Consider the following 26,782-nt stretch of genomic DNA (forward strand, 5'->3'; position numbering starts at 1 on the left):
TGGAAAAAAAAAATGTGTTGAATTCCCCTTGGAAATAGGGCTGCTCAACATGCATGGCTGAAGAGTAAAGATCTCCATTAATCATAATCAAAGATAAGAGGGCAGAACAAATCCCTCAAGAAAATATGTTGTCCTCTCACTGTACTATATATATGTTGTTCTCTCTCTCTCTCTCTCTATATATATATATATCTTTTTCTTTCTCTCTCTCTAGAGAGAGAGAGAAAGAAAGAACTGTACTACATACCCATATATGAAGTCTAGGCAGAGGAGAAATATTTTCTTAAGGGACAATACATAATTAATAAAAGATAAACCTCTCTGGAGATTGTGTCAGTACGCCTTCTCTTCACACCTACAAAGCCTGAGAACTCTTTATGCCTCTGTGGTTTAAAAGAAGAATACCTGTCTGGAGCACCTCTGCACGCTGAGTCACTTTCTGAAAGGTGGTGCTTGGCTTCCATGCGTGTGCATCACTTCCAAGTCACAGCTGCTCGGTTTTCTAAATAAAATCACCTTTCACTCTCTCCTTTGCTGCATACTGAAAACAGATCACTCAGCTCAAACTATAATCTCCTATCAGAGGTAGGCGAGCCAGAAAAAGCAACAGATGAGCTGAGCCAAGGAAAAATCAGGCAACAAACATTTATAGCAACTGTAATCTTGCTCAAAAGATCCATTTCCAAACTCCTCCCTTTCTAAAATTGGGAGGACCTCATCCATCAAAGACAATAGTAATTCAGTACTACACCCCCCACTAAACCCAGCCTGGGCCTGTCCGAAATTTCTGAAGATTCTAAATAGATAAATAAATAAATAAATAAAATTTTTTGAAATTTGTTGATGACTGCTTATTCCACTACTTTAGCAACAAAAGGTACGTTTGATACTGGTCTATAGCTATTACAAGACCTAGGATCCAAACGGTTACTTTAACTGTGGAAAAACCAAAGCCGTTTACAAACAAACAGATGGAACTACTCCCTTATCCAAAGAACAGTTAACTGAAAACCGTAACCAACTTTATCTGAACCACCACAAACTAACCATGAAGGACAAGGGTCCAAGAAAATATAAGATGGTTTAATCTGAGTGACAAGCTGCTTCACTTCAATCAATGATAGAGGGTCAAATACCTCCAAACAATTTTTCTACAGCCAGCTGTGGAACCTCTATATCCCTCTTTCTCCTTTGAGCCAAACCAAAAGATACATTCATTTCTTCTTTCAAACCTCCCACTAACAAGTCCACTTTTCCTATAAAGGAAAAAGCCAGAGTCTTACTATGCAGGAGATCCTCATAAACAAGATTTTTTATTTTGACCCTCAACCAAAGATTTCACTATCCCAAAAAGGACAACAGATTATAATACCCATATAATATTTATTTTTTGCTAAAATAATTCTCTTAAAACATGTATTAGCCTTCCTCCATAAAACCTTGTCCTCTGGATCCTTCATCTCTCCAACCGACAAGAACATGAACTTGGTTAATTAAATTAATCACTTCCTCCAATATGTAAGTACCAACTCGCAATCCCATCATATATTGAAAAATGATCCTGACCCCTGCCACAGCAAGTATCCTCAATACAATTTTCCAGGGTCATATATGAGAGAAACTATATAATCTGTTTCAACTACCCAGGTAGAAAAAGAACTTTTATCAGGGTTCCCATAGTGTAAGGGGAAGATGAGGATTTATCCCCCTGAAACTGTCTACCTTCCTGAGCAGCAATTGAACACCTCATTCATGTCCCAAACTCATGAACTGGCAGGTGACGAAGTCCCTGTTGTGAGCTCCGGTATCTTCCGGAGAGGTTTCCCTCAGCTCCTGCGATCAAGCTTCCTTGTTGTACAGAGACACGACTCCTCAGTTGGTCACTGCAGAGCAGGAAGACGATGCAGTCCAGGGTGGATTCAACATCCAACTTACCATCTCTTCAGATGCTAGATGTATTCTCCCTGACTGTGCATATTTCGCACCAGCCTCTTCTATCTTCAGTGGCATCAGGTGGAATAACTGTCAACTTTGATTCTGGATTCTTATGTTTACAGTCTTCGGGTGAGCTTTCAAGAAGCCGACAGAAGTAATGCTCGAGTCTTTATGAGAAATCATGGCTTAGTTTGGCCAAGCTTTGAATGTTTCTACAAACATATTGGATTCTTTTGTTTCTAAAGTGGATCCCTTGATTTTTCAACATAATTCAAAACTGAGCATGAAAATAAGATTGCTACTTTTAAACAAGATTTGGTTAAAATTACTACAGTCCAGCTAGCTAATTTACTCCAAGAATGGTCAAACACTAGGAAATACTAGGAGGGTCGAATACTAGAAAATGTTTCAAGATGCTCAAATTTACTTTTTCTAAATTTCCCAAGATTATGGGGGAACTTTCTATCAGAAGATATTTTATGGATATTTTGCAAATGACTACAAAGACATTACCATCTATTAATAAGGTTATTTTTCTATCCTTTTGTTCTTGATCTAATTTGCTTTCTTCATTTAACGTCTCAGTTTTTGGAAACGTCTGGATATGAAGTTCTTGAACGAGCCACGTTACTTGTTTCATTTGTTATAGATGCGGATTTAAGTAAAGTTATGTCTTTATATTTCTGGAATTTAAATACTAATTTCCATAGCCAGGCTGTACGAATTTACCCAGATTTGTCAAGGGTCACTCAGGAGCAGAGAAGAGAGATTTTTGTTTTTAGGCAGAAAGTTTTGGCTTTAGGAGCCTCTTATCCTGCACTATCCCTGCAAATGTTTCATTAAATATCATTCTGATAGTATTGTTATCTCAAGATATAACTAACAAGTTATTAATACAATTAATATTACTGGAAGCTCTCAGCAACCAAATATACATATTTAAATGAATCTTCCCCAAAGAAGATTGCTTAAGATTACTGCTGTTCCAGACACATAATGCTCTAAGTTGAGCAGTGTAGGATAGCTAAGCTCCACTGATTTTTCTTATGATACATAATTGCACGCGGAATCTTAGAAGGGTGTCTCTTCCAAATAAATCCAAAGATCCTTCTTTGTAGCAAATTTTATAAAACTTTGAGGTAATTACAGAAAGAGATAGCACACTTAGGTAAAAGCAACGTTTTAACAGTTGCAATATGTCTGAACCAGGAGAGATCCAGATGAGACCACATCTACAAATCCTAGCTAGATTAACAAATAGCAGGGCATAATTCAAATTAAAGAGATCATGCCGGTCTAACACTATTTTAACCCCCCCTCCCAGATATTTTAAACTCACTTGAATTCATTTAAAGGGAAACTTTTCCTTTAACTGGGAAATCTGCAAGGAAGCCAAGTTAATATTTGAACTCTCTGACTTTCTCATGACGACTCTGAGCCCTGAGACTTTACCAAATTCCAGCATTTCTTTCATCAACACTGGGAAGGAAAAGAATGGTTTACGAAGGTGAACATGATAGCAGCAAATTGAACTTTGCACAAATAACTTGTTTAGGACACTCCCACAGAGTATGGATAGTGGTGCCCTTTTGGTCATTGAACTAAAGCTACTCCTACAAAGCACTCCTCACTTTTTCCCATAATCCAGGATCATTCAATAAACAATCGTTTGTCCAATGTCTTTTTGTATAATAAAGAACTCAAACTCCACAGACGCATAAGCAAACCATATTACAGAACCAACCCCCCACCGAGATTACCTCCCAACATACATCACTTACTAACCAAAAAAGAATCCAACAGATATCATGTGGTGTCTTATAAAAGGTATAATCTCTTTTAGTCAGACTGTACACCCTCCAGCCATCTATTAATCCCAGAGAGGTAATAAAACATTTAAGTTTACCTCTGGAATTTAGATACAGTATCCCTGACTTTAATATCTTGGTATCTCCTGCTTTGGATAATTCTAAAGTCTTCTCCTACAATCAGATTACCCTCCAAATGTTCAACAAGGGTTTCCCTCATAGTCCAAAGGAACTCCTCTGACTGCATTTGGCCCATAAATGTTGAGAAAGAAATAGATATCATTGGCTATTTTTAACTTCACTAAAATCTCTCTCTCCATGTCACAAAGAACTTCCAGAACATTAAATTATACATTTTTTGAAAACAAAATGCCCACCCCACCATGTTTAGGATGGATCAAGTTAGAGGTGAAGAGCATATGAGGAAACCCTGTATTGTACGTTAATTTCTCAGAATGCTTTATTAAATGTTTCCTTTATTGTAAAAAAAAAAAAAAACTGTTGCATGCAGTGCCTTAGGCTCTTTAAATAAAAGCTGGCATTTCATAGGGGAATTCAACCCCTTCACATTTAAAGAAATCACTTTAAGACTCGCCATCAAAACAAGAATAAAGGCCAACTATGAAAAAAAACCTCCCACAAGAACATGCACATTTGTAGCACAACCCACTTCACAAACATACTGAATCATTCCTTGCCTTCCCACCAACAATTCCCCCCTCCCCTCTATCTCCCCCAAAAGCATACAAGTATGCCCCACCAAAAGAGGGATGACAGCACCTCTCACGGGCCCACCCACTCTTTACATATTTTTCTCCCCAAATTTCAGCAATATCATGAGAAGAGATATTTGAAAGGCAGAGACTCTGGTTGGAATATGCATTATCTGAGAACTTTTCATGTTTTATATTGATTTATCATTTTTGTGTTTTACTTTGTTTCATGTAGGTTATTATGAGTGTTATTGTAAACCGTGTAGAGCTGTGTATATTGCACCTTGACCCCAGCTGCACTGAACGCCTTCAGAATCATCAAGAGAATGAGCTTTGAACGGGACCCCATTTACAGTAAAAGAATAGCCCAGATACAATAAGGCAGGAGGACTTAAGACTTTGTGATGCTATTTTAAAAATGGTTTTTTTTTTTTTTTTTTAACTGCTGCAACCATTCCAGAGTCTGCCAGCAGATAATTCTGCGTAGACTCTACAGAGCCATCTCCCTAGGAGACTTTCCTACAAGTTTTATGAACTAGGTTATATACTTGAACCCGGAGTATTTTAGGCTGAAACAGAAGGGGATTTATAACTGCAACTGCAGGGAAAGCATTAGCAGGATATTTCTAGTCATGCAAACAAAACAAAGCATAGAAATATTTATGCAAGCTTCTTTCCCCCCTTTAATTAGAACTTCCTAATGGAAGCAGAATCCGAGCCTGAGCTGTTAAGGATTAAATGGACCTGAAATTCCAACTGGTGCATTCACAAACTAGTTTCACACATGGACATGCTATCTCTGGATTTGCTAAGAATAGTCTGTTCTGGATTAGTAGTCTGAATTCACTCCCTGTTTTTACTCTGTAGAACTATACTCTAAGATTAAACGTTGAAAAGTTTTCATTTGTATTCAAAATGTGTTGTGGTATTGACCACAAATCCACTCACTACAAACAACTTTGTATTAACTGCTTCTGGAATAATTACTGCAGGAGTTAAACTAGATCCTTGGTGGGATTAGTTATTCCAATACTAAATTTGGAACTTGCTCACCAATCTCCATCTATTGTGACCACTAACAGTAGTGAGTCCAATGTGAATGCACAGTCGCTGCTTGATTAGAAATGTATTTGAATCAATTAGCATATTTACCTTTCTCTGGTCATCATCTTTGCAGTTTTGAAGTTTTTCATCAAACAGCTGAAAGAGAGAAAGCAGAGTTGCTTACCTGTAATAAGTGTTCTCTGAGGACAGCGGGATGTTAGTCCTCACTCATGGACGACATCATAAGATAGAGCCCCGATGCGGAAAAATGTCAAAGTTTCTTGAACTCTGACTAGGCACACTGAGCATGCCCTATACCACATGTCCACGTGGGGGTCCCTCTCCAGTCTTGGTAACACAGATTTATAATTAAAACACATAGGAGAAACCCCAACTCCGTGGGCGGGTTTTATGAGGATTAACATCCTGCTGCCTTGGAGAACACCTGTTACAGGTAAGCAACTCTTTCGCCGAGGAAAAGCAGGATGGTAAGTCCTCATACATGGGTGAATCCCTAGATACAGGCTGCTCCCCAACACATACCCAACCAAGTGGTAACAGAGGGGGAAGACAGCCTGAACCCAAACAATGGGCTCTAGATGGGGCAAGTTGGGTTCTACACCTCAAACTGGTTCCGAAGGACAGATTGGCCAAATCTACTGTCGCGTCGGCCATCCCTATCCAGGCAATAGTGCAATGTGAATGTGTAGAGAACTCCACTTCACAGCCTTGCAGAATTCCATGGGAACTGCTCACAAATGGGCCACTGATGCCGCCATAGCTCTGACAGAATGAGCCTTAACAACATGACTCCCAAAATGCAGTCCCGCCTGGTCATAACAGAAGGAGATGCAGTGTGCTAGCCAATTGGATAGTATCTGTTTGGCAACGGCAATGCCCAACCTATTCCTATCAAAAGAAATAAAAAGTTTGGTGGACTTTCAATGGGCTTCTGTCTGCTATAGTTAGAAGGCTAAGGCTCGCTTGCAGTCCAAACTGTGCAGTGCTCGTTTGCCTTGCTGCGAATGGGGCCTGGGAAAGAATGTTGGCAGGATGATGGACTGGTTAAGGTGGAAGTCCGTCATCACCTTAGGAAGGAACTTAGGATGCATAAGAAAGACCACCCTGTCATAATAAAGCTTAGTGTAAGGTAGATAAGTCACTAAGGCCTGGAGCTCGTGACCTTGCATGCTGAGGTGACCACCACTACAAATATGGCCTTCCAGGTCAGGTACTTCAGGTCATAGGTGCGAAGCGGCTCAAAAGGAGCTTTCGTCAGCTGAGCTAACACCTCGCTGAGGTCCCAAGACACAGCAGGAGGCCTTACAGGAGGTTTCAGCTGAAGCAGGCCCTGCATGCAATGTACAACTATAGGCTGTACAGAGTTGGGCATGCCATCTACATCCTGGTGATATGCGCCAATTGCACTCAGGTGAACTCTAATGGAATTGGTTTTTAAACCAGCTTCCAATAAGTGTAGAAGGTAATCAAGCAGTTTTTGTGTGGGGCAGGAAAAACAAACAATCTAGGGCCTTCTGCTCACACCACATTCTCTACTTCAGTCCATAGGACTTTCTTGAGGAAGGCTTTCTAGAAGCCACCAAGACACGAGATACATGCTCAGAGATCAATCAGTTGCAATATTAACCTCTCAACATCCAGGCTGTAAGCAACAGGGGATTGAGGCTGGGATGCCGCAACCTGCCTCGATCTTGCTTTATGAGATCTGGGGAAGACCCCAAACTGATCAGTCTTCAGATGGACAACTCTCATAGAAATGGAAACCAGATCTGTCTCAGCCAATCAGGGGCTATGAGGATCATAGTACCCTTGTCCTCACAAAGCTTCAAGAGTCTTCGCCACTAAGGGAATCTGAGACGGGCAAGGGTGTCCGAGGCTGGTTTGACGTCAGACCTGTACAGGAAGCAGAACCGAGGCACTTTCCTGTTGCAAAGGGACGTGAACAGATCTATGTCCAGGCTCCCCCATAAGCAGAATATCCGATTCACTACTCCCTAGCCCAGGGATCACTCGTGGGGTCCAAAGGCACAACTCAGTCTTGTCTGCTACCATCCCATGGTACAGGGCCCACAACCAGATCTAGACCACTTCCTGACACAGGAAGTACACGCCCATGCCTTCCTGCTTATTGATATTCCACATGGCTAACAGTTTGGATCAGGACAACTTTGTTGGACAGCCGATCTCTGAAAGCCCATAGCGCATAACTGATCATCCAAAGTTCCAGGAAGTTAATTTGACAAAAGGATTTCTGAGCGGCCCAAAGACCTTGGGGTACTGAGCCCATCTACATGAGCTCCCCACCCCAGGGGACAATTTAAGTAGAGGGACTTAAAGAGATCCCCTGTTGAGGTTATTTGGGCCATAGGGCATACGTTGCCTGGCATACGTTGAGGTTATTTGGGCCATAGGGCCCAAATAACCTCAACGTATGCCAGGCTTACAACTGCTGGCTCTGTTGAATCTCCGCCGTGATGGTCATCAAGGTGTTGGCCCTCTGATGAGGTAGTTAGGCCTTGGCCTGAGCCACGTCAAGCAGGGCTCCTAAGAAGTCCAACTAAAATGACATGCTGAGATGGGATTTCGGGTAGTTGATAACGAACCCTAGTGACTCCAACACCCAGATGGTCAAGTGCATGGACCTAGCTGAGATGTGTTCTTGACTAGCCAATCATCCAGATAAGGAAAAACATGCACTCCCAGCCTGCAGAGCTGCACTGTAACCATGGCCAGGCATTTTGTGAAGACTCATGGCAATACCTCTTACTTGAAGTGCTGTTTTCCCACCACAAATTGTTGAAACTTCCTGTGACCAGGGAAGATCTCGATGTGAGTGTATGTCTCCTTTAGATCGAGGAAGCATAGCAAGTCCCCTTTTTGTAAAGAGGATCAATGTACCCAGGGAAACCATCTTGCACTTTTCTTTTTTCAGAAACTTGTTCAAGGCCCTTAGGGCTAGGATGGGACAGAGTTTTCCTGTTCTCTTTGGAATCAGGAACTACTTGGAGTAGAATCCCCACACTCTTTGCCCTGGTGGTATGGGCTTGACCTCTGGCCACTGAAAGGGCAGAGAGTTCTGCTAGCAGTACCTCCTGATGCTACCGGCCCCAAAAGCTGGTAGGGAGGGCAACTTGGCGGGACACCCAATACATTCAATTGATACCCTTGATGAATGATGGAAAAACCCACTGCTTTTGATTATGCAAATATGGCATTTCTGGAACTGTATTAAAATGGTTTCTCTTATCTTCACAACCGGATGCAACAAGTCAAATATTATAATCAATTGTCAGAACAGCATTAACTAAAATCTGGAGTTCCACAAGGATCTGCTTTGTCAGCAGTTCTATTCAACATACATCTAGCTCCAATAACTAAACTACTTGCTACAGTTACTGATGGATACAAAATATAAGCTGATGATATTCAGTTTTATATTTGTTTGTAACCAACATGGGACAAAACTATCGAAACCTCCTCTGCCTGTCTTCAATTAAACAATGGCTCCATCAAAACAAACTCTCTCTATACATGTCTAAGACTGAATTCATTCTAATTCATCAGCCTCATTCAAAATTATCCTCATCAAGCCATTTCATTTGAAAACATTCCTTTTTCAATCAATGCCCCGATCAAAAGTTTAGGCGTCTGGTTCGATTCTAACTTATTTCGTCCACACATTATAGAAACCAATTTTAATGACATTTAAACTTCATGTTTTGGCTGGTTTATGCTATCTTTTGCATTACTGTGATTTTCTTACTATTGTACGTGCAATCATTTTTCCCCATATAAACTACTGTAATGGTCTTCTATTTGGTCTTCCATCTAATTCACTATACACTTTACAACTTCTTCTCAATTCTGTTGCCAGACTTATCACAAATACCACACACGTATGAACACATTTCTCCTGTTCTTGAAAAATTAAATTGGCTTCCTATTGATCAAAGAATCCATTATAAAATCTTCATGAATTTTCAAATTGCTGAATTCACATTCCTGTCCTTGGTCTAATGCACTATTAAAAATGTATAAACCATCTAGAGAGCCGAGATCCTACCAACAAGGTTTCCTTGATATTCCATCTGTTCGCCATGCCCGTCTTGCTGTTACACGTGAGTCCGCCTTTTCAGTTGCTGCACCGACCCTTTGGAACATGCTACCCACTGAGTTTTGGTTAGAAGACTCCCTTAAAAAGTTTAGAAAGTGCTTAAAAAATCTTTTGCTGAAGCAAGCCTTCTAGTAATGCATAACTAAGATTTCCTCTATGCAACTGTCTGCAATCTAAACATTTTTTGTTTGCTTTAATTGTATTTTATGTTTTTATTCTGTGAATATAACACTTGTAAATTGCTTAGATCAATTTGCGTTAAGCGATTAATACATTTTAATAAATGAAAATGAAGTGAAATGGTCTGAGGTTATACCGGGCCACTGGTTTGCAAAGAACTGCAGCCTGCCCATGACTGGAGGGTCCATCATCCATGGTATGGACAACTAGCTTACATTCCCTCTGACCCAAACACCCCTGGTGTTGACTGAGGCACCAGCTGGGGCTTGGGTGCTCTCTGCTGCCTGGGACAGTCATGGGAGCCCTGATGGTGTTGACAGGTATGAGGGGGCAAAGGATAGTACTTCCTTTGGTGAAAGAAAGACGTCCCTCTATCCCTGTCTCACCAGCCTCCTAGAAGAGGAAAGATTGATCTGGAGTGCTGGCAGAGACTTGTTGGAGGATTTCATGGTGGTCCCAAAATTGGACCATGGCCCCCCCCCCCCCCTCACCCTATCTCCAAAGCACATTAGCGAGTTGTTCTGTGCCTCTGGTTAGAGATCTGAAGCCCCTAGCCATGCCATTCTGCAGGCATCAATTCCCGCTGCAGAGACTCTCTATGCCATCTCAAAAACTTGCCATAAGCTCGTGTTTTCTGCACTTCATGCCCTTATGCACCAGCGACATGAGGGTGTCCTGCTGCTAGGCCACCTTCTGCATCTACTTCTAGATGATCCGCAAGTACTGGCTCGTGTACAGCTGGTAGGCAGCAATGCGGGCAATGAGCATGGTGCCTTAAAACACCTTCATCCTAAGAGCAAGCATCGCTCAGTGGTCCTTCCCTGGGGGGTGCACTTGGCCCTCTTGAGGGCAAATTCAACCACCATCGACTGGTGGGGCAGCTGACGCTTATTGAATCCTGCAGCCTGCTGGACAAGGTAAACTCCATCCGCCTTCTTATTAACGGGAGGCACTGTGAGGGGTTGTGCCCATATCCTCAGCAGTAGTTCCTTAAGGATCTCTTGCACCACGACTGCCACAATCTCCTTAGGAGGCTCCACGAACTGGAGGATCTCAAGCATTTTGTTCCTGGCATCCTCCTTTGTTAACAAATTAATTGGGATGGCTTCTGCCATTACCCTCACAAACCCTGCGAAAGTCAAGTCTTCAGGCGGAGACTTCCTTCGCTCCTCTGGAGGAGAAGGGTCTGATGGGAGACCCTCTGAGCCCTCCGAAGCATCACCCCTCCAGGGGTCATAGGGATCCTCATCTTCATTGTAACTACTGGGGATGGAGCCTTAGGTACTCAGCCTTCGTTGAGAGGTGCAGGCACTGGTAAAACTAGATAAGAGATTGCAGGCCTTAGTGTTTCTGCCAGCCGAGGTGAAGCTTCCTCCTTGGAGAAACCGGCAAGGACCACCGTATCTGTGCCCCGCTTGGTACAGGTGCTGTACCAAGACCTGATGCCAGCTGGGTTGGTAATGAGCTTCTCCAGTAGCAGTATGAGAATGGGAAGCACTGGGTCCGGTGCTGTTGGTGTCATAGGACCAAAGACCTGCAGCACCCACTCCATCGCTAGCTAGACTTGATGCTCCAGCTCCTCCTGGCCAGATCTTTGGATCCACAAGGCAGATTGGTGACTGGCATCAAGACTGGTAGAGACCATTGAGGACCCCCAGCATTAATGGAGAATTGGCACTACTCGCAGAGGAGTCGCTTCTGGGGCATTGCGGCATGAGCCGGTGCAACCCTGTATCTGGCACCATGCATTGACGGGGACTGGTGCCGATGCTTCTTCGGCTTCCCTCAATGCCCAGTGCCAAGGCAGATGACAAGGAACCTGATGTCCTCAGCCTGGAAGAGATCAATGGTGGTCAGTCTCTGGTGTCCCTATCTGCTGACAAACAGACCATCCTGCCAATGTCTATGGCTCAGTATCCATTGGTACAGCTTCCTGGTCCATCGATGCCAATGCCGCCAATGAATTTGGCTTAGACTTCTTCGACCTGAAGAGCTGCTCCATCTTGTTGCATCGAAGCTGACATCCCTTCATGGGTCATCTGGGCACATAACCCCAGACATCATACAATGCCCCCAAGCAGAGGACACATATCTCATGCGGATCAGAGATGGGACATTGTCCTAGGGCACTGGATGCATTGCCGAAAACCAAACGTGGCCATGTCAGATGAAACAAAATGGGCACAAACCAAAAACTATGGCAGTTGACATCGACGGCCAGCGGGCACCAAAGCACAGTTGTCACAGGAATCGACCACGAAAGGAAACTTACCAAAATCGCTGAAAACCCTGACTTGGAACACTATGGGAGGCACAGTGAAGAACCCGGCAACGGAATAAAGCAAAAACAAAACCTGCAAAAACCGCGAGAAAAGGAAAGTTTTCCACAAGGCCAAAAACAGCCAAAAGTGTGCTCACTCACACCGCGAGGCTTACAGCTCTGCGGAAAAAGAGATTGGAGAGCAACCTCGCATGTAAGCATGCTCAGTGTGCCTAATCAAAGTTCTAAAAAACTTTGACATAGGTTTTCCGCATTGGGGCTCCATCTGATGTAGTTACCCATGTGTGAGGACTACCACCCTACTTGTCCTCTGAGAATCCACTTATGACAACTAGACTGTTCATATACATTAATGTGATAAATCAACCAGGTTGTAGTATCTTTCAAAAAGATATGTCTTCCTTTCAAACCATAGAATACGTGCCTGGTAATCCTAGACCAAGGGCCAATTTATCACAAAATGCATAGTACACCTTATTTATTTAAAAGCATTTATTACCCAACCTTTCTATGTTCAGGGCAGGATCCAATATGAACATATTATAGATCAAACATACGCTGTCACTTTCATCTGCAAATTTGTTACCTCTGACATGCATACTATTTAGACTTCTCATAGTTTTAAATAACTAAGACAATATGATCACTAAATCAACAAAACAGATGGAAAAGAGGTGGCACGAGTCAAAGAGAGATCTAACAAACAGAAGACAACATGAGCTGAGCTAGTGATAGAAGGCAGGCTGGTGCAGTCCTACCCTCCTCTGTCATTTCATTACTCGTCTCCCCTATATCTATAATGAACACGGGTGAAGGAAGGGAACTCCACCCCAGTAAAACATGTAAGTGGTACTTAAATGAATTTGGATTTATGAGTCTATCTGCAAGTACCTGATAATTTGAATAAATGTGTAGAACACCACCCTCACCATAACTACATGCCATATGCATATGCTCAGACCTGATGATTGCCACTATATAGCCTAGTGGTTAGAGGAGCGGGCTATGAATCAGGGAAACCAGACAAGTCACGTTACCCTCTGTTGCCTCAGGTACAAACTCACAGGCCAATGCAATAAAAGACACCATAAAAACGTGTGTCCAGACTAGTGCACTTTTTTTTTCTTTAATACGCGCACAATCCCCTCTCCTGAATGCTCGAGGCAATATGCAAATGAGCCACTGCGCTAAAAAGGACACACTAGGATTAAGTTGTGCACCCCTAATGTGTCCATGGCACTGGCACCCAGGAGAAGTGCCTGTGCATGGGTTAGGAAAACGGACGCTCATAAAAATAGAGTATCCGTTTTCCTAACCTGACCTCCGGCAAAACTTTTTTCCCCCCCATGTTGCTGCTTTCTGTGGTTCCTCCAACTTAACACCGTGGTAATATTAAGTCAGAGGAACAACAGGAAAGCAGTGTTTTCTGCTTTCTGTAAACATTTCGAGACTCAATGCCAGCTCCGGGTCTGGCGGTGATTTTTTAGGGTAAAAATGTGCAGGTCGGGCGCACATTTATTTTTTTTTTACATAAGGGGTTCTAGCTAATAGCCTCATCAACATGGCATTTACATGGGATGAACACCATTAGCTGCACACTGGTTTGGATGCGCATTTTAGACATGCAAAACCCTTTATTGCATAAGGGGTTATGGACGCGCGCCCAAAACGCACGTCGACCTGTGAGCCATCCTGAGCGCACGGTATTGCATCGGCTTATTACATTGCAAGCCCTTTGCGGATAGGCAAATACCTACAAGCACCTGACTGCAATCTGCTTTGATGGCGACTGAACTGAATTCGTCTCGACAGCTCACTCTCTCAAGCCCCTGAAGCAGGCGGTGATCCGCCAAAATGCTGGCAGTGGCAGGTGCGGAAGCAATTGCAATTTAAACAACGAGTAAGAGCAAGCATTAGAGCCATCGCATTGCTAACACATTTAACATGTGTTATTCATGCGCACAGCGAGAGACAAGAAATAAGTGGAGATATACCAGAACTTGAGTTAGTAGTTTGCAAACCACATGAAGAGACTTTCAATGAAGTACAGTCTTCTTTTCACATGGAATAATTTTAATAAGTGCTAAAAAAATATATACAAAAAAAACCTACAAAAATTTGAAGAATGAGTTGAATAAGGTATTCTTAAAAAGCTTTATTAAAGGAGTTTACATAATAAAATCAGTACGGTGATATTGCAGCGTGTGTAAAGACAAGCCACCCTCACTTAAACCTTACCAGATAAACCCATACCAACGTGATATTGATATTTATACAACCCCCCCCTTGGTAGTTCAGTTATCAGTGTTTTGGCAATAGGGGATTACCTTGAGACACATTTGTTATTTAGTACATCTGCTTTGAAGGGCCAAAAAGAGGAATATAATCTAAAAAAAAAAAAAGAATATATGGCAGCTCCTGCCAACCAGCGAGCAGCACTGACGGCACCCATTAGGAGGAGGCATCTCTCCACAAGGTTTCACAGAGATGCTCACTTATGCCATCTGGACAGGTAGGAATCAAAGATGGAGGGCGAACTCCCCTCGCCACCCCCAACCTTATGAAATAAGGTTTCACATTCCTCAAGCTCCGCTACAGGATTTGGAATCTTCCAGTAAGGATAAAATATTGGCCACATACTCCATTCATTTCTGCTTTAACAATTCTTACAGCCCCATGTACTAAGGCTTTTCTCCCATTCTGTATCTATAGGAAAAAGCTTAGTCAATCGGGACTTTAGCCTACTAAAATAAGAACAATGATGGTCTATTTACAAACAGTAAGACTGAGCCTAACTGAAAACAATAGAAATCAAATCATTTTAATAGTAGCACATTTAAAGGGAGAAATCGCTGCTTATGTAACCTGGTTTACTGTACCTTTAGCTGGTCTATCAAGATCTGCAAATAGGCATCAGATTCTGCAAGTTTCTTATCAAAATCCTGAACGCTGGGAACAAAACCTGAATCTATACCCTGCAAAAACAAACAAATATGATAGTGACATTGGCATCATGACCACACAAGCTCTGACAAGTCATAAAATTGATTACACTATTAGTGCAATCTAGATATTCTCCAGTACTGCTAAAGTTGTTAAAGTTACATTTGGCAGAACTATAAACATGTAAAGTCTGCATTAAAAAAGCAAAACTAGCTAGATGCTTTAACATTCAGTCTGCATATTTATCTCTACGTCCTCTTGATCACATTCATATTTGGAAAACTTTTAGAATTTTTTGGTGAATAAAGTGCCTTTTTTTTTTTTTAATTTTAATCACACCGCTGTTTAAAAACAAAAAAATCTCCATTCTATATCCTCTCTTTAGCTGTGCATGGTTCTAGTAACCATCAGCACAACAGCCTTCGATTTATTTTGATTTACCATAGTGGGAGTGGCTAGGTTGGATATTTCAAAACTTAGATACAAACTATATCCTCAAGAGTTAAACACACATTAAGGTAAGAAATAGGGAACTTATGGACGGTTTAATGACAGTGCTGCTCACTGCTAAGCAGGAAACCTGCGCTCACTTCCCTGGCTGCTGCTGAAGCAGGAATTAGAGCACTACAGGAGGCTGGGGGGGGGGGGGGAGGGGGTCTTCCAGTCATTATACAACAGCGACACCTATTGCCCAGACTCAGGGGACACGTCTGTCTGTAGACCAAAGGTCGTTGCGATGCTTGGATTATACAGAAGGGAGGGGAAATTACAAGTAGAAAAGGTGCACATAATACAGGTGAATTTTCAAAGGAGAAACGCAGATAAACGTAACATACTAACGTAGCAATTTTCAAAAGCCATTCACGTGCTTAAAGTGCACTTAAAGCGAGTAAATCCTATGGACAACTCAATGGCATATATTGTAGCAATTTTCAAAAGCCCACTTACACTAGTAAAAGTGTATTTACACATGTAAAACCCAGTTTTAAGTGTGTAAATGCTTTTGAAAATTAGGCCCTTAGAGCATGGACCCAGAAGTACATATGGTGGGCTCGTGTGTGTATATAGTATGTGTTTTGTGCTTATCTGCACTTTATTTCTTCCTCTCATCCTCTTCACTAATACCGTCATCATGCCTTGCAGTCTGAACTCTCCCCGTCACTGATCCCAAAGCCCCGTTAGCCATAACAGCTCACAATGTGACAACTGCTCATTTCACACACTTAAAATCTGATAGCAAGGGTGAGATCACTGCCCAAAGGCAACCCACCCAGTTTCAGCCAAATCCTTCCCGCAGTTTTCACATGAAGGAGCAGATCACAGACAGACAAGACAGACTGCTACAACTTGGCAATAAAGCTTTTTTTTCTCTCTTCAGAAAACAATTCCTAAAAAATAAAGCAAGCTTTCAGAATAGTTAACAAAAGGGAATCTAAATGAGGTTTTAAATGATGACAATTATTGAAAAAAAAAATTTTTTTGATTGCTCAGTATGCAAGTTTTAAGGGGCCAAGCAACAAATGCTTTAAAAAAAAAAAAAGTTAGGTGTGCGCCCCTTAATTGTTGGTTCTGTTTCCTAGCTCTGTCTATTAAAACTTTTCTGGGTTCATCACAGACCTTGAACATTACTTGAGCACTTTTTAGTGCATTACTTTCTTGTGTTTGTTTTTCTTTACCCATTAAATTAGATGATGGGGGAAAGCCGACAGTCGCTCAGATGCGCATGGTTAGCAATGATGTATCTTTGAAGGACACTAAGATAACAGGGAAAATAGGGCATCCCACTAGAGAGTTTGTAATAAATGTCAAAGTGGCCCAGGTGTCTAAGTAAAGAGCAAAAAGATTCCAAATTACCTGTCAACTGATGAGGTTAATACAAAAAAAAAATATATATATATATATATATATATACACACACACACATACATACTTTGACATGTCTGTATACAAACGCTAGAAGTCTGAAAAATAAGATGGAGAGACAGTATAGTACTGGATGAAGAGGCAGATATAACTGGCATCTCAGAGAACAACCAATGGGACACAGTGATACCAGGGTACAAATTATAGCAAAATGATAGGATGGATCAAATTGATAAAGGAGTGGCACTAACATAAAGTGAGCACTGAGTCAAACAGGATAAAAGTTCTGCAGGAAACAAAATATAATGTTGAAATTTTATGGATAGAAATTCCAGGTGAAAAAGGGAATGAAATAGTAGTGGGGATGTGTTACCATCCACCTGACCAAAATGAACTAACAGACAATGAAATGCTAAAAGAAATTAGGGAAGCTAATAAAATCAGCAGCACAATAATAATGGGGGATTTCAATTCTCCCAGTACTGACTGGGTGAATGTTACATCAGGACATTCTAGAGAGGAAAAGTTCCTAGATGAAATAAATGTCTGCTTCATGGAGCAGCTACAAGAACCAAAAAGAGGGGAAGCTATTTTAGACCTAGTTTTGGTGCGAGAAGTAACATTGTTGGAGCTCTATAACATACTTTCAAATTCATCAAAAGAATGTCCCTTCTCTAGGCAATGCGAAACTATAGGTGCGTTTAATATTGCCACATTGGCGGGGAGGAGATATGAATAAGAAATTGTTGCAAGCTGAACAGAAGTGGAAACCTTTAACACAGTGGTGTTCTGTATATCTTTTTTGCGTGTTTCTCTTTCAACTTAATAAAATTATAAATTAAAAAAAAAAAGAAGTGGAAACCTTTATTGGATACTTTGCACCTCAAAGATCTAAATGTAGGGCTTGAATTAAATGTTTTTCTGTAAAGATTTGTTCAGAATGCTGTAGACAGGCTTGACATCACGTCGTCTACGTAACTTCTGATTGGCTGGTTTTCTTTTAAGTTGACAGCTTACGCTTAGACTGTCGTTGATTCAAACCTTTTGAGACGATGGACATCCTGATAGAAGGAACCTGAACAGAATATGAATTAAGTGGTGATCCATTTATAAATGGCTGAAAAGAATTTACATCAGCAGCTCCTGATGAAGCTGTTTTGCAAAACATCAGCCGGGTGCACAGCTGATGGAAAATACATGAGTTAAAAATATCGTATTTGAATAGAGCTGAGGAAGAAACACGTGTCAAAAATATTTTATTTAAATAATAGAAGTTCATCTAAACAACATATCACCGTGACTGGTCAAATGAGAGTTGATGAAATATCATACAAATGAAATACTACCATTTGAAATACTGTAGTACTGTGACTGATTAAAAGACCGGCAGCCTCCTTTTGAATACTGGGTAGGCACGTTGTCAGGCTCGATGATGCGGCTTCAATAATAATAATTTTATTGTTCACTATAGAAATAACTGAGTGGCGTTGAAAGAACAAAAAGGTATTTTTTGAGGTTTTCCTTTTTGGAAGAATCTTTGTTTAAAAATACCATCTTGGAAGCCCAAACCAGATATATTCCACACATCAGAAACTGTGGAAGCAAAGCTAAACAACTACCTCAAAGGTGAAGTGAGAGAGGCTATATCATCTAAAACGGCCCATCCAGTCTGCCCAGCAAACTTTTGCACTTTTTTTTCTCTCACATACTAATCTGTTTCTCTTGGCTCTTAGTAACCTTTTTCATTCTATTTCCCTTCCACCCCCGCCATTAATGAAGAGAGCAGTGTTGGAACTAAGGGGCACTTGGGATGACAAAAGCAACAACAGAGACACTAAATGAATTCTTTGCTTTGGTATTCACTGAGGAATATGTAAGAAGTATACCCATTAAAAAAAAAAAAAAAAAAAAAAAAAAAAAAAGAGCAAAATCTTGAATTAACAATACCACGAAAAATATATATGAATTCAAGAGAATAAGCTAAACATTTAGGTTTTTAATATTTTTAAGAATTAATAAGAATAAAAAATTCTTCTGAAAGTAAAAAAAATGGTGGGGAAAGGTAGAGGACATAAGCTTGAGTGCTAATCTAGGATACTGGTTGAAGCCCATTGCAGGCAAGAGCCTATAGATTAAAAATCAGCACAGATTAAGCTGATACCATTCCCTTTAAAAGAAATCTTAAAAGAAAATTAAAATATTTTTTTAAAAACATTTTGTTGTGAACAAAAAGATCTTTGTGGTAAAAGTGTTCTCTTGAATTCATATATATTTTTAAAGGTATACCCATGCCAGAAATGATATTCAAAGATAATGGTTCAGAAGAAGTGAAACAAGTGAACCTGGAATATGTACTAGGGCAAACTGAAAACTAAAGAGTAGCAAATCACCTGAATCAGATGGTGTACATCCCAGAGTGCTGAAAGAACTGAAAAATGAAATTGTAGTCCTGCTTTTGGAAATTTATAAACTATCAGTACCATCATCTAAGTATCTAAGACTGGAGAGTTCCCAACGTAATGCCAATGTTTAAAAAGGGATCAAGGGGTGATCCAGGTAACTACAGACCAGTGAGGCTGCTGTCCGTGCCAAGCAAAATGGTAGAAACTATCATAAAGAACAAAAATCGCTGAACATATACATAAGCATAATTTAATGGGACAAAGCCAACATGGATTTAGTCCAGGGAAGTCCTGCCTGACAAATTTGCACATTTTTGTTTTTGAGGACATAAACAAACATGTGGATAAAGGTGAGCCAGTTGATATAGTGTACCTGGATGTACAGAAAGCAGTTGACAAATTCTCTCACAATAGATTTCTTAGAAAATTAAAAAGTCATGGGATAGGGGGCAGTGTCCAGTTGTGGATTGCCAACTGGTTAAAATATAGGAAAGAAAAAAAAAAAGTTGGGCTAAATGGTAAATTTTCCCATTGAAAAAAGGTGAATAGTGGAATGCCTCAGGGATCTGTTCTGGGGCCAATGCTTTTTAATATGTAAAAATTACCTGGAAATGGGAACAAGTGAGGTGATCAAATCTGCCAATGACACAAAATTATTCAAAGTTTTTAAAATCGCAAGACAATTGTGAGAAATTGTAAGAGGACACTGCAAAACTGGGAGACCGGGCATGCAAATAGCAAATGAAATTTAAAGTGCAAAGTGATGCACTTAGGGAAGAGTAATCCAAATTATAGCTACATAATTCAAGGTTCCACATTAGGAGTCACCACTCCGGAAAAATACCTCGTTGTCATCGTTGATAACATGTTGAAATCTTCTGCTCAGTGTGCTGCAGCAGCCAAGAAAGCAAATAGAATGCTAGGGATTAATAGGAAAGGAATGGAGAATAAAACAGAGAATATCATAATGTCTCTGTATCGCTCCATGGTGCCACCTCATCTTGAATACTCTGTGTAGTTCTGGTCACCACATCTCAAGAAAGATATAGCAGAATTAGAAAAGATACAGAGAAGGGCAACCAAAATGATAAAGGGGATGGAACAATTCTCCCATGAAGAAAGGCTAAAGAGGTTAGGACTCTTCAGCTTGGAGAGGAGATAGCTGAGGGGAAATATGATAGAGGTCTATAAAATGAGTGGAATAGAACAAGTTAAACGTTAATCAGTTTATTCTTTTGAAAAGTAAAAAGACAGGACACACAATGAAGTTACTAGGTAACACATTTAAAACTAAAGAGAATTTTTTTTTTACTCAGGGGCGGATTTTCAGAGCCCTGCTCGCCTAAATCCGCCCAAAACCGGGCGGATTTAGGCGAGCAGGGCCCTGCGTGCCGGTGAGCCTATTTTACATAGGCCTACCGGCGCGCGCAGAGCCCCGGGACTCGCGTAAGTCCCGGGGTTCTCCGAGGGGGGCGTGTCGGGGCGGGCCCGGTCGTCGCGGCGTTTCGGGGGCGCGTCAGCAGCGTTTTGGGGGCGGGTACGGGGGCGTGGCTACGGCCCGGGGCGGTCCGGGGGCGTGGCCGCGCCCTCCGTACCCGCCCCCAGGTCGCGGCCCGGCGCGCGGGAGGCCCGCTGGCGCGCGGGGATTTACTTCTCCCTCCGGGAGGCGTAAATCCCCGGAGAAAGGTAAGGGGGGGGTGTAGACAGGGCCGGGCGGGTGGGTTAGATAGAGGAAGGGAGGGGAAGATGAGGGGAGGGCGTTAGAGGATTCCCTCCAAGGCCGCTCCAATTTCGGAGCGGCCTTGGAGGGAACGGGGGTAGGCAGCGCGGCTCGGCGCGCTGGCTATACAGAATTCATAGCCTTGCGCGCGCCGATCCAGGATTTTAGTGGATACGCGCGGCTCCGCACGTATCCACTAAAATCCAGCGTACTTTTGCTGGCGCCTGATGCGCCAGCAAAAGTACGCCTATTCGCGTTTTTTGAAAATCTACCCCTCAATGCATAGTTTAGCTCTTGAATTGATTGCCAGAGGGTGTGGTGAAATCTATTAGTGTATGTGTTTAAAAAAGATTTGGACAAGTTCCTGAAAGAAAAGTCCATAAACCATTATTAAGGTGGGGTTGCAGAAATCCACTGCTTATCTCTGAGATAAGCAGCATAGAATCTCTCTACCCCCTGGAATCCTGCCAGGTACTTGTGACCTGGATTGGCCACTGTTGGAAACAGGATGCTGGGCTTGATGGACCTTCGGAATGAACCAGTCTAGCAAGTCATATGTTATCAAGTACCTTCTATGTTTTTTTTTTCTTCTAACATATGCACAAGGTGCGCACATCTGACAGGCTTCAAAGCAACATTTCAGTACCCTTTCCTCAAGATAGCTCATTGTTTCCATTCCTAAAATTTCTGTGCTGCCGTCATTTAAAATATTTAACCACTTCCCTGCGTCAACAAGAACATAAAACAAAATATAAAATATACCCCAAACTATCAATCATAAAAAACAAAAGGCATAATCATAAAATAAGAATATCCCAACACAAAAAGATATCACTTTACTTAACTGAAGAAGAGATTACAACCAGAAAGCCATCAGAGAGCCATGGGAAGATGCAGGTCTCCAACTTCTTACAGAAGGTCAGATCATTTCCTTTCGGGTATTTAAATATTAGTATCTCTCTCTCTCTCCTTCCCCCTCTCCCCCCTCAACTATTTTATTTCCTATGGTCTTTTCAACATTAACTTTTTATTTAAAAAGAAAAGCTGCTTGCCCTTTATTTCAAGGTTTTTAAGATTGTGAATTAGTTGTTGATAATCAAGATCAATGCCAATTCTAGTTTTCACACAGCCCTACAGAGATGATAAACCAAGATAGACTAATGAAAGACTGCTCAAACCTTTACTCATTCAACAGGCAAAATTTCTCCTCAGACTACAAAACCCACAATTCTCAAGCAGGCTTCTACTATTCCTGTTTCACAAATCCCAAGGAGCAAACACTGGTGTTCAAGAGATGCATACTTCATGCTGCAATTCTGCCACTGAAATCTCTCCAAAACCAGTAACTGTTTTAACAATTATACTGACATGTATTTAATCATTAGCCAAAAAATCACCACAGTGCTATTGTATGCAAGCAGATATTTGAGGAATTTTAATTAACTTTTTAACAACTATAAAAGGTAAATGATCTACAGGGGTCACTAAGGTTAGGGGAAAAAAAAAAAGGCTACAATTAAATAATTCTAGCCAGCAAGTGTTCCCTCACACTTTATAGTTTTATGGCTCCACTGACATTTATTAAGGTGTTTTATATACCGTCGTTCCAGAAGTAGATCACAACGGTTTACAGAGACAGCAACAAGCTTTACATGTACACAAATTCTCATTTCACCAACTCGATTATTCACTTTGGGCTTTTCCACAAAAGACTGGCAAAAGGTTTGTCTCTGAACTGCGCAGTTACAAAAGCAGCTTGTACTGAACTTTAACTTGGTAAATGTGAGCAACATTCCCTAAATGAAAACTAAGAGAGCAAAATTATGCAAGATTCCTCCTTTGTCACTTGATGGACGCATCATATGGGTCATGTGACCTCATGGCATGGTCATCAGAATGTCTAGCACTATCGAGAAAAAATGGTTTCTGTGCATGAGCCACACAGGACCTAGTGACACCAGGTCAAGTATCAGAGTTTAAAGATTAGCAAAGACCATGAGAAGAGAAAATGACTCCTAAAAGGAAAAAAAAAAAGAGAAGGTGTGCGATTCTACTGAGCTGCTTTAATTACAGAACAAATGCTATTGGTGAGTCCATTTCAAATTTTATGATCACAAGCAGCCGCAATGGAGGCGCACACAATCTAGTTAAAGGCTGTTTTCAAATAAAAAAAGCTATAAACAAAGACAACAGTAATGACTGTAGGCAAAAAAAAACCCCCAAATGTCTTGTTTGAGGGAAGCAACAAAAAGTACAGGACTACTCAAGGGTAGTAACAGGATTTTCTTTTTCACCTGGTTTCTGAAAGCCTTGAAAACAGGCTCCATCTCCAAAAGACTGGTACAGAAGCTTCAAAAGGATATAAACCGGATAGAGCTGGTCCAAATGACAGCTACTAAAATGGTCAACAGTTTTCCTCAAAGCTTATGGATCTAGACTTAAGGATCTAAACAAGTATACACGTGAAAAAAGGAGAGAAAGGGAAGATACGAGAGATTTAAATACCTCCAAATATTAAATGCATAGGAGGCAGGACTCTTTCAACAGAAAGAAGGCTCTGAAATGAGATGTCATGGAATGAGGGTGAATCAGGCATAGGTGCCTGCTCCGTGGGTGCTTGAGCTCCCCAGATATTGAGCAAACTCCTTCACTGTGTCTAGGGAGTTGTATTTAAAATCTCCAATTATTTTGAAAAGCTGGCTCCTATGAAATCAGGAGAAATCTAAGAAAATATAGATTTATTTTTTTTTTATGGTGGACACAAGGGACAGCCTCCCAGTGGAGGTGGTGACACAAGGACAGTATCTGAATTCAAGTAGGCACAGTGAATCTTTGAGGGAGAGGAAGAGATTATACAGCTAAGTAAAAGGTATGGTTGTACAGACTGGATGGCCAGAGGGTCTTAAGCTGCCATCATATTCTATGTTTCTGGTCCAGGACATAGGCTTTCACCTAGCAAAGCCCCAATAAATTCCGGCTAGAGTGACAGATAGAGATGGCATAAATCTCCTAGTGACTTTGACACCTTGGTGGAAATAAGAAATGATTTCACTCACTGTTTGACTAATCATCCAAAAAAATATATACTCTTAGCTTGTGCAAATATGACACAACTAGTGCAAGCTATTTAGTGAATAACGGAATAGCCAAAGCAAGTTCATAATTCAGAACACAGTCCCAGAAGTGCTCTGCACCTACAATGATTCTGAAATGCTTTCAGAGCCAGAGAGCATAAGCACTAGAACAAATCTAATCTAACCAAATATCACAACATAGTTCGCTAGCTTCAAAATAATGAAAAGTTAAATTTCATCCCAAGTATTTCATAAATGTTCCTGCCTTACTCATGCTGCTGTGTAGTTTTCACTAAGAGTAAGATCTGTATGTAGGTTTATGAGTTGAGCAAGTGTAGTGCTTAGGGTATTGTGTGTGACATCTGGTTATGTGTGCTAGGATTTTAAGCTTATGTATTTGAGACAATGATTAAGGGCTGTTCCTCATCTTGATGGCTTTTGCCAAACTGGTGAGTAATCAAATGTGGATAAATAAAAAATAAAACCCAAGAATACACACTTGGCAAATATTAGTCACTGGGGGAAAAAAAACCAATTTGAAACTATCTGTAAACAAACACACCACAAACAGCCCAACCCAATGAATTTCAACATCTAACAAGGCCGGTATCAGGGCAAAATCTGAAGGACACTGCTTTTATCTTCATACTCTGACAGATGTTCTCACAGAGATGCTCATCTCAGACTTGAATGTGAACCACACAAAAGGGAAGAAGAAATGACTGAACACCTCCTCTACATGTAATCAACAAAGATAGCTGAAAAATAGCATTTAATTTAAAAAAAAAATTCTAAATCAAGTGCTAGATACTGGTTTTATTTTTCCTACTTAAATTGTTTTTCTAGCTTATTTATTCAAGTTGATTCTTGAGTAAAACATTAAACACAAATAAAACAAAAATCATTATCAATTTGATCTGTAACATCACTCCTCTCTACCATACTCTCAAATTAAAATTGTATCCTCCACTAAATGACAATCACTACATTCACAATTAAATTCATTAAACAATCTCTATCCATGGGCAGAAATTCTAAACCACCATAAAAATGCTATCATACTGTCAGGAAATACTTTCTACACTGACTAATTCAGTTCAAAGCACATTCACCGATTTTATCAATACTACGCACAAAATAAATCACAAATCTACACACACAACTGTATCATTTATTTTATCCTAAGTTTCTTCCTTCGCCATTAAACGTCCAGGTCTTCTGCATGAAAATATCTAGCACTGCCACAAAACCAGAGTTGGCCCTTCACCAGCATGTCACTCTTGACAAAAGTGGTACCAAGAGTTTCCAGTGCTGAACACAAACAGTGGGGCTGATGCAATACAGTGCACTCAGCTGAACGCACTGTATAACCCGCAGTTGGATGCGGGTTGTATAGGCACTAATTAATCCCTTTATGCAATAAGATGATTAGCGCCTCTACCACCCGCGTCCAACGCAGAGTGAATCTAATAGCGATCACATGCAAATGCATGTGAATGAAGCTATTAGGCATTCACTCCTGATGCAAAAAAAAAAAGTGCATGTAGATCGCACATTTAGCGATCAGAAATTAATGCCTGCCTGAAGTAGGTGTTAATAGCTGAGCACTCCTTAAACCAGTACAGAAAAGCAGAAAAACCTGCTTTTCTGTACTGCCTCCTACTTAATATTGAGGAAGGAGGAAAAACAAAATTAAATAAAGTTTAAAAAAGTTAAGAAAAAAAAAAAAAAAAAAGACCAGCAGTCGGGTGCAGGAAACTGACGCTCAACTGACAAGCGTCTGTTTCCTGAATCCCCTGGCTATGCGGCATTTAGGGAAACAGACACGACCCCCTAATATAAATATTGCATGCTGCCCCCAAGGGGGGCGCCTGGGGGCACTTTAAGAAACAGGCGCTGACTGTTCAGCACCCGCTTTCTATGCATATTTATTGCATCGGCCCCAGTTCGCCTTGCGGAAGTCTTCACATCCTTGTACATTTTCAAATTCTGTCTAAAAATTGCACGTCAAGATGCATTAAAAGTAGCAGTTCATTTCACTGAAACATAGCTCCACTCCATCATGAAAAACTGATTATAAAAAAATATTCCAAAGGTATTTCAGAGTAAAACACACAAATTAGCATGCCCCCTCAACTCAATGCTTGGTCAAAGCCCTTTTTGTAGCAATGACAGTTATAAGAGATTTAGGGGAAGTGTCTACTAACTTTGTACAGTGGGGCGATGGAGTTTTCGCCCATTCTTTTTGGCAGAAGAGCTCAAGCTTTCAGGTTGGCTGCGGATCATCTGTGGTTTGTAGTTTTTAAGGGTTTCTATGGGATTCAGGTATGGGTCCTTTGAGGACATTCACTTTCTTTCTTGCTGAGCCTCTCCACTGTTGCTTTTGCTTTGTGCTCAGGATCATTTTCCTGCTGAAAGGCGAATCTTCTCCCCCGTCACAAGTCTATGGCAGACGGGAACAGGTTTTCCTTCAGGATCTGCCTGTACGTTGCAGCATCCTTCTTTGTCTTCATTTCATGAGCTTCTCTGTCCCTCCTGCTGCAAAGCACCTCCCCAGCGTAACGCTTTACTGTAAGGTGATGTACTGTGTTCATTTTACGCCACACTCACCTCTTAGTATTGAGATCAAAGAGTTCCACTGTGGTCTCATCAGACCACAAAGTCTTCTCCCACAAGCGTTTCCG

At 41.1% G+C, this 26,782-nt stretch overlaps 1 protein-coding gene across 2 annotated transcripts in view; it reads right to left on the reverse strand.

Annotated features, from left to right (window-relative positions):
- The window catches only part of OSBPL9 (oxysterol binding protein like 9), a 197,765-nt gene that overhangs the window by 78,918 nt on the left and 92,065 nt on the right, over positions 1 to 26,782 (reverse strand). For both annotated transcript variants that reach the window (XM_029618434.1, XM_029618433.1), the window contains exons 5-6: positions 14,976 to 15,071; positions 5,609 to 5,656 (exon numbers count right to left, since the gene is read on the reverse strand). In XM_029618434.1, coding sequence (XP_029474294.1) covers positions 5,609 to 5,656; positions 14,976 to 15,071 — 144 coding nt within the window. The remainder of the gene's footprint in view (positions 1 to 5,608; positions 5,657 to 14,975; positions 15,072 to 26,782) is intronic.

This window comes from Rhinatrema bivittatum, chromosome 10, assembly GCF_901001135.1.
Source record: "Rhinatrema bivittatum chromosome 10, aRhiBiv1.1, whole genome shotgun sequence".
Taxonomy (NCBI): Eukaryota; Metazoa; Chordata; class Amphibia; order Gymnophiona; family Rhinatrematidae; genus Rhinatrema; species Rhinatrema bivittatum.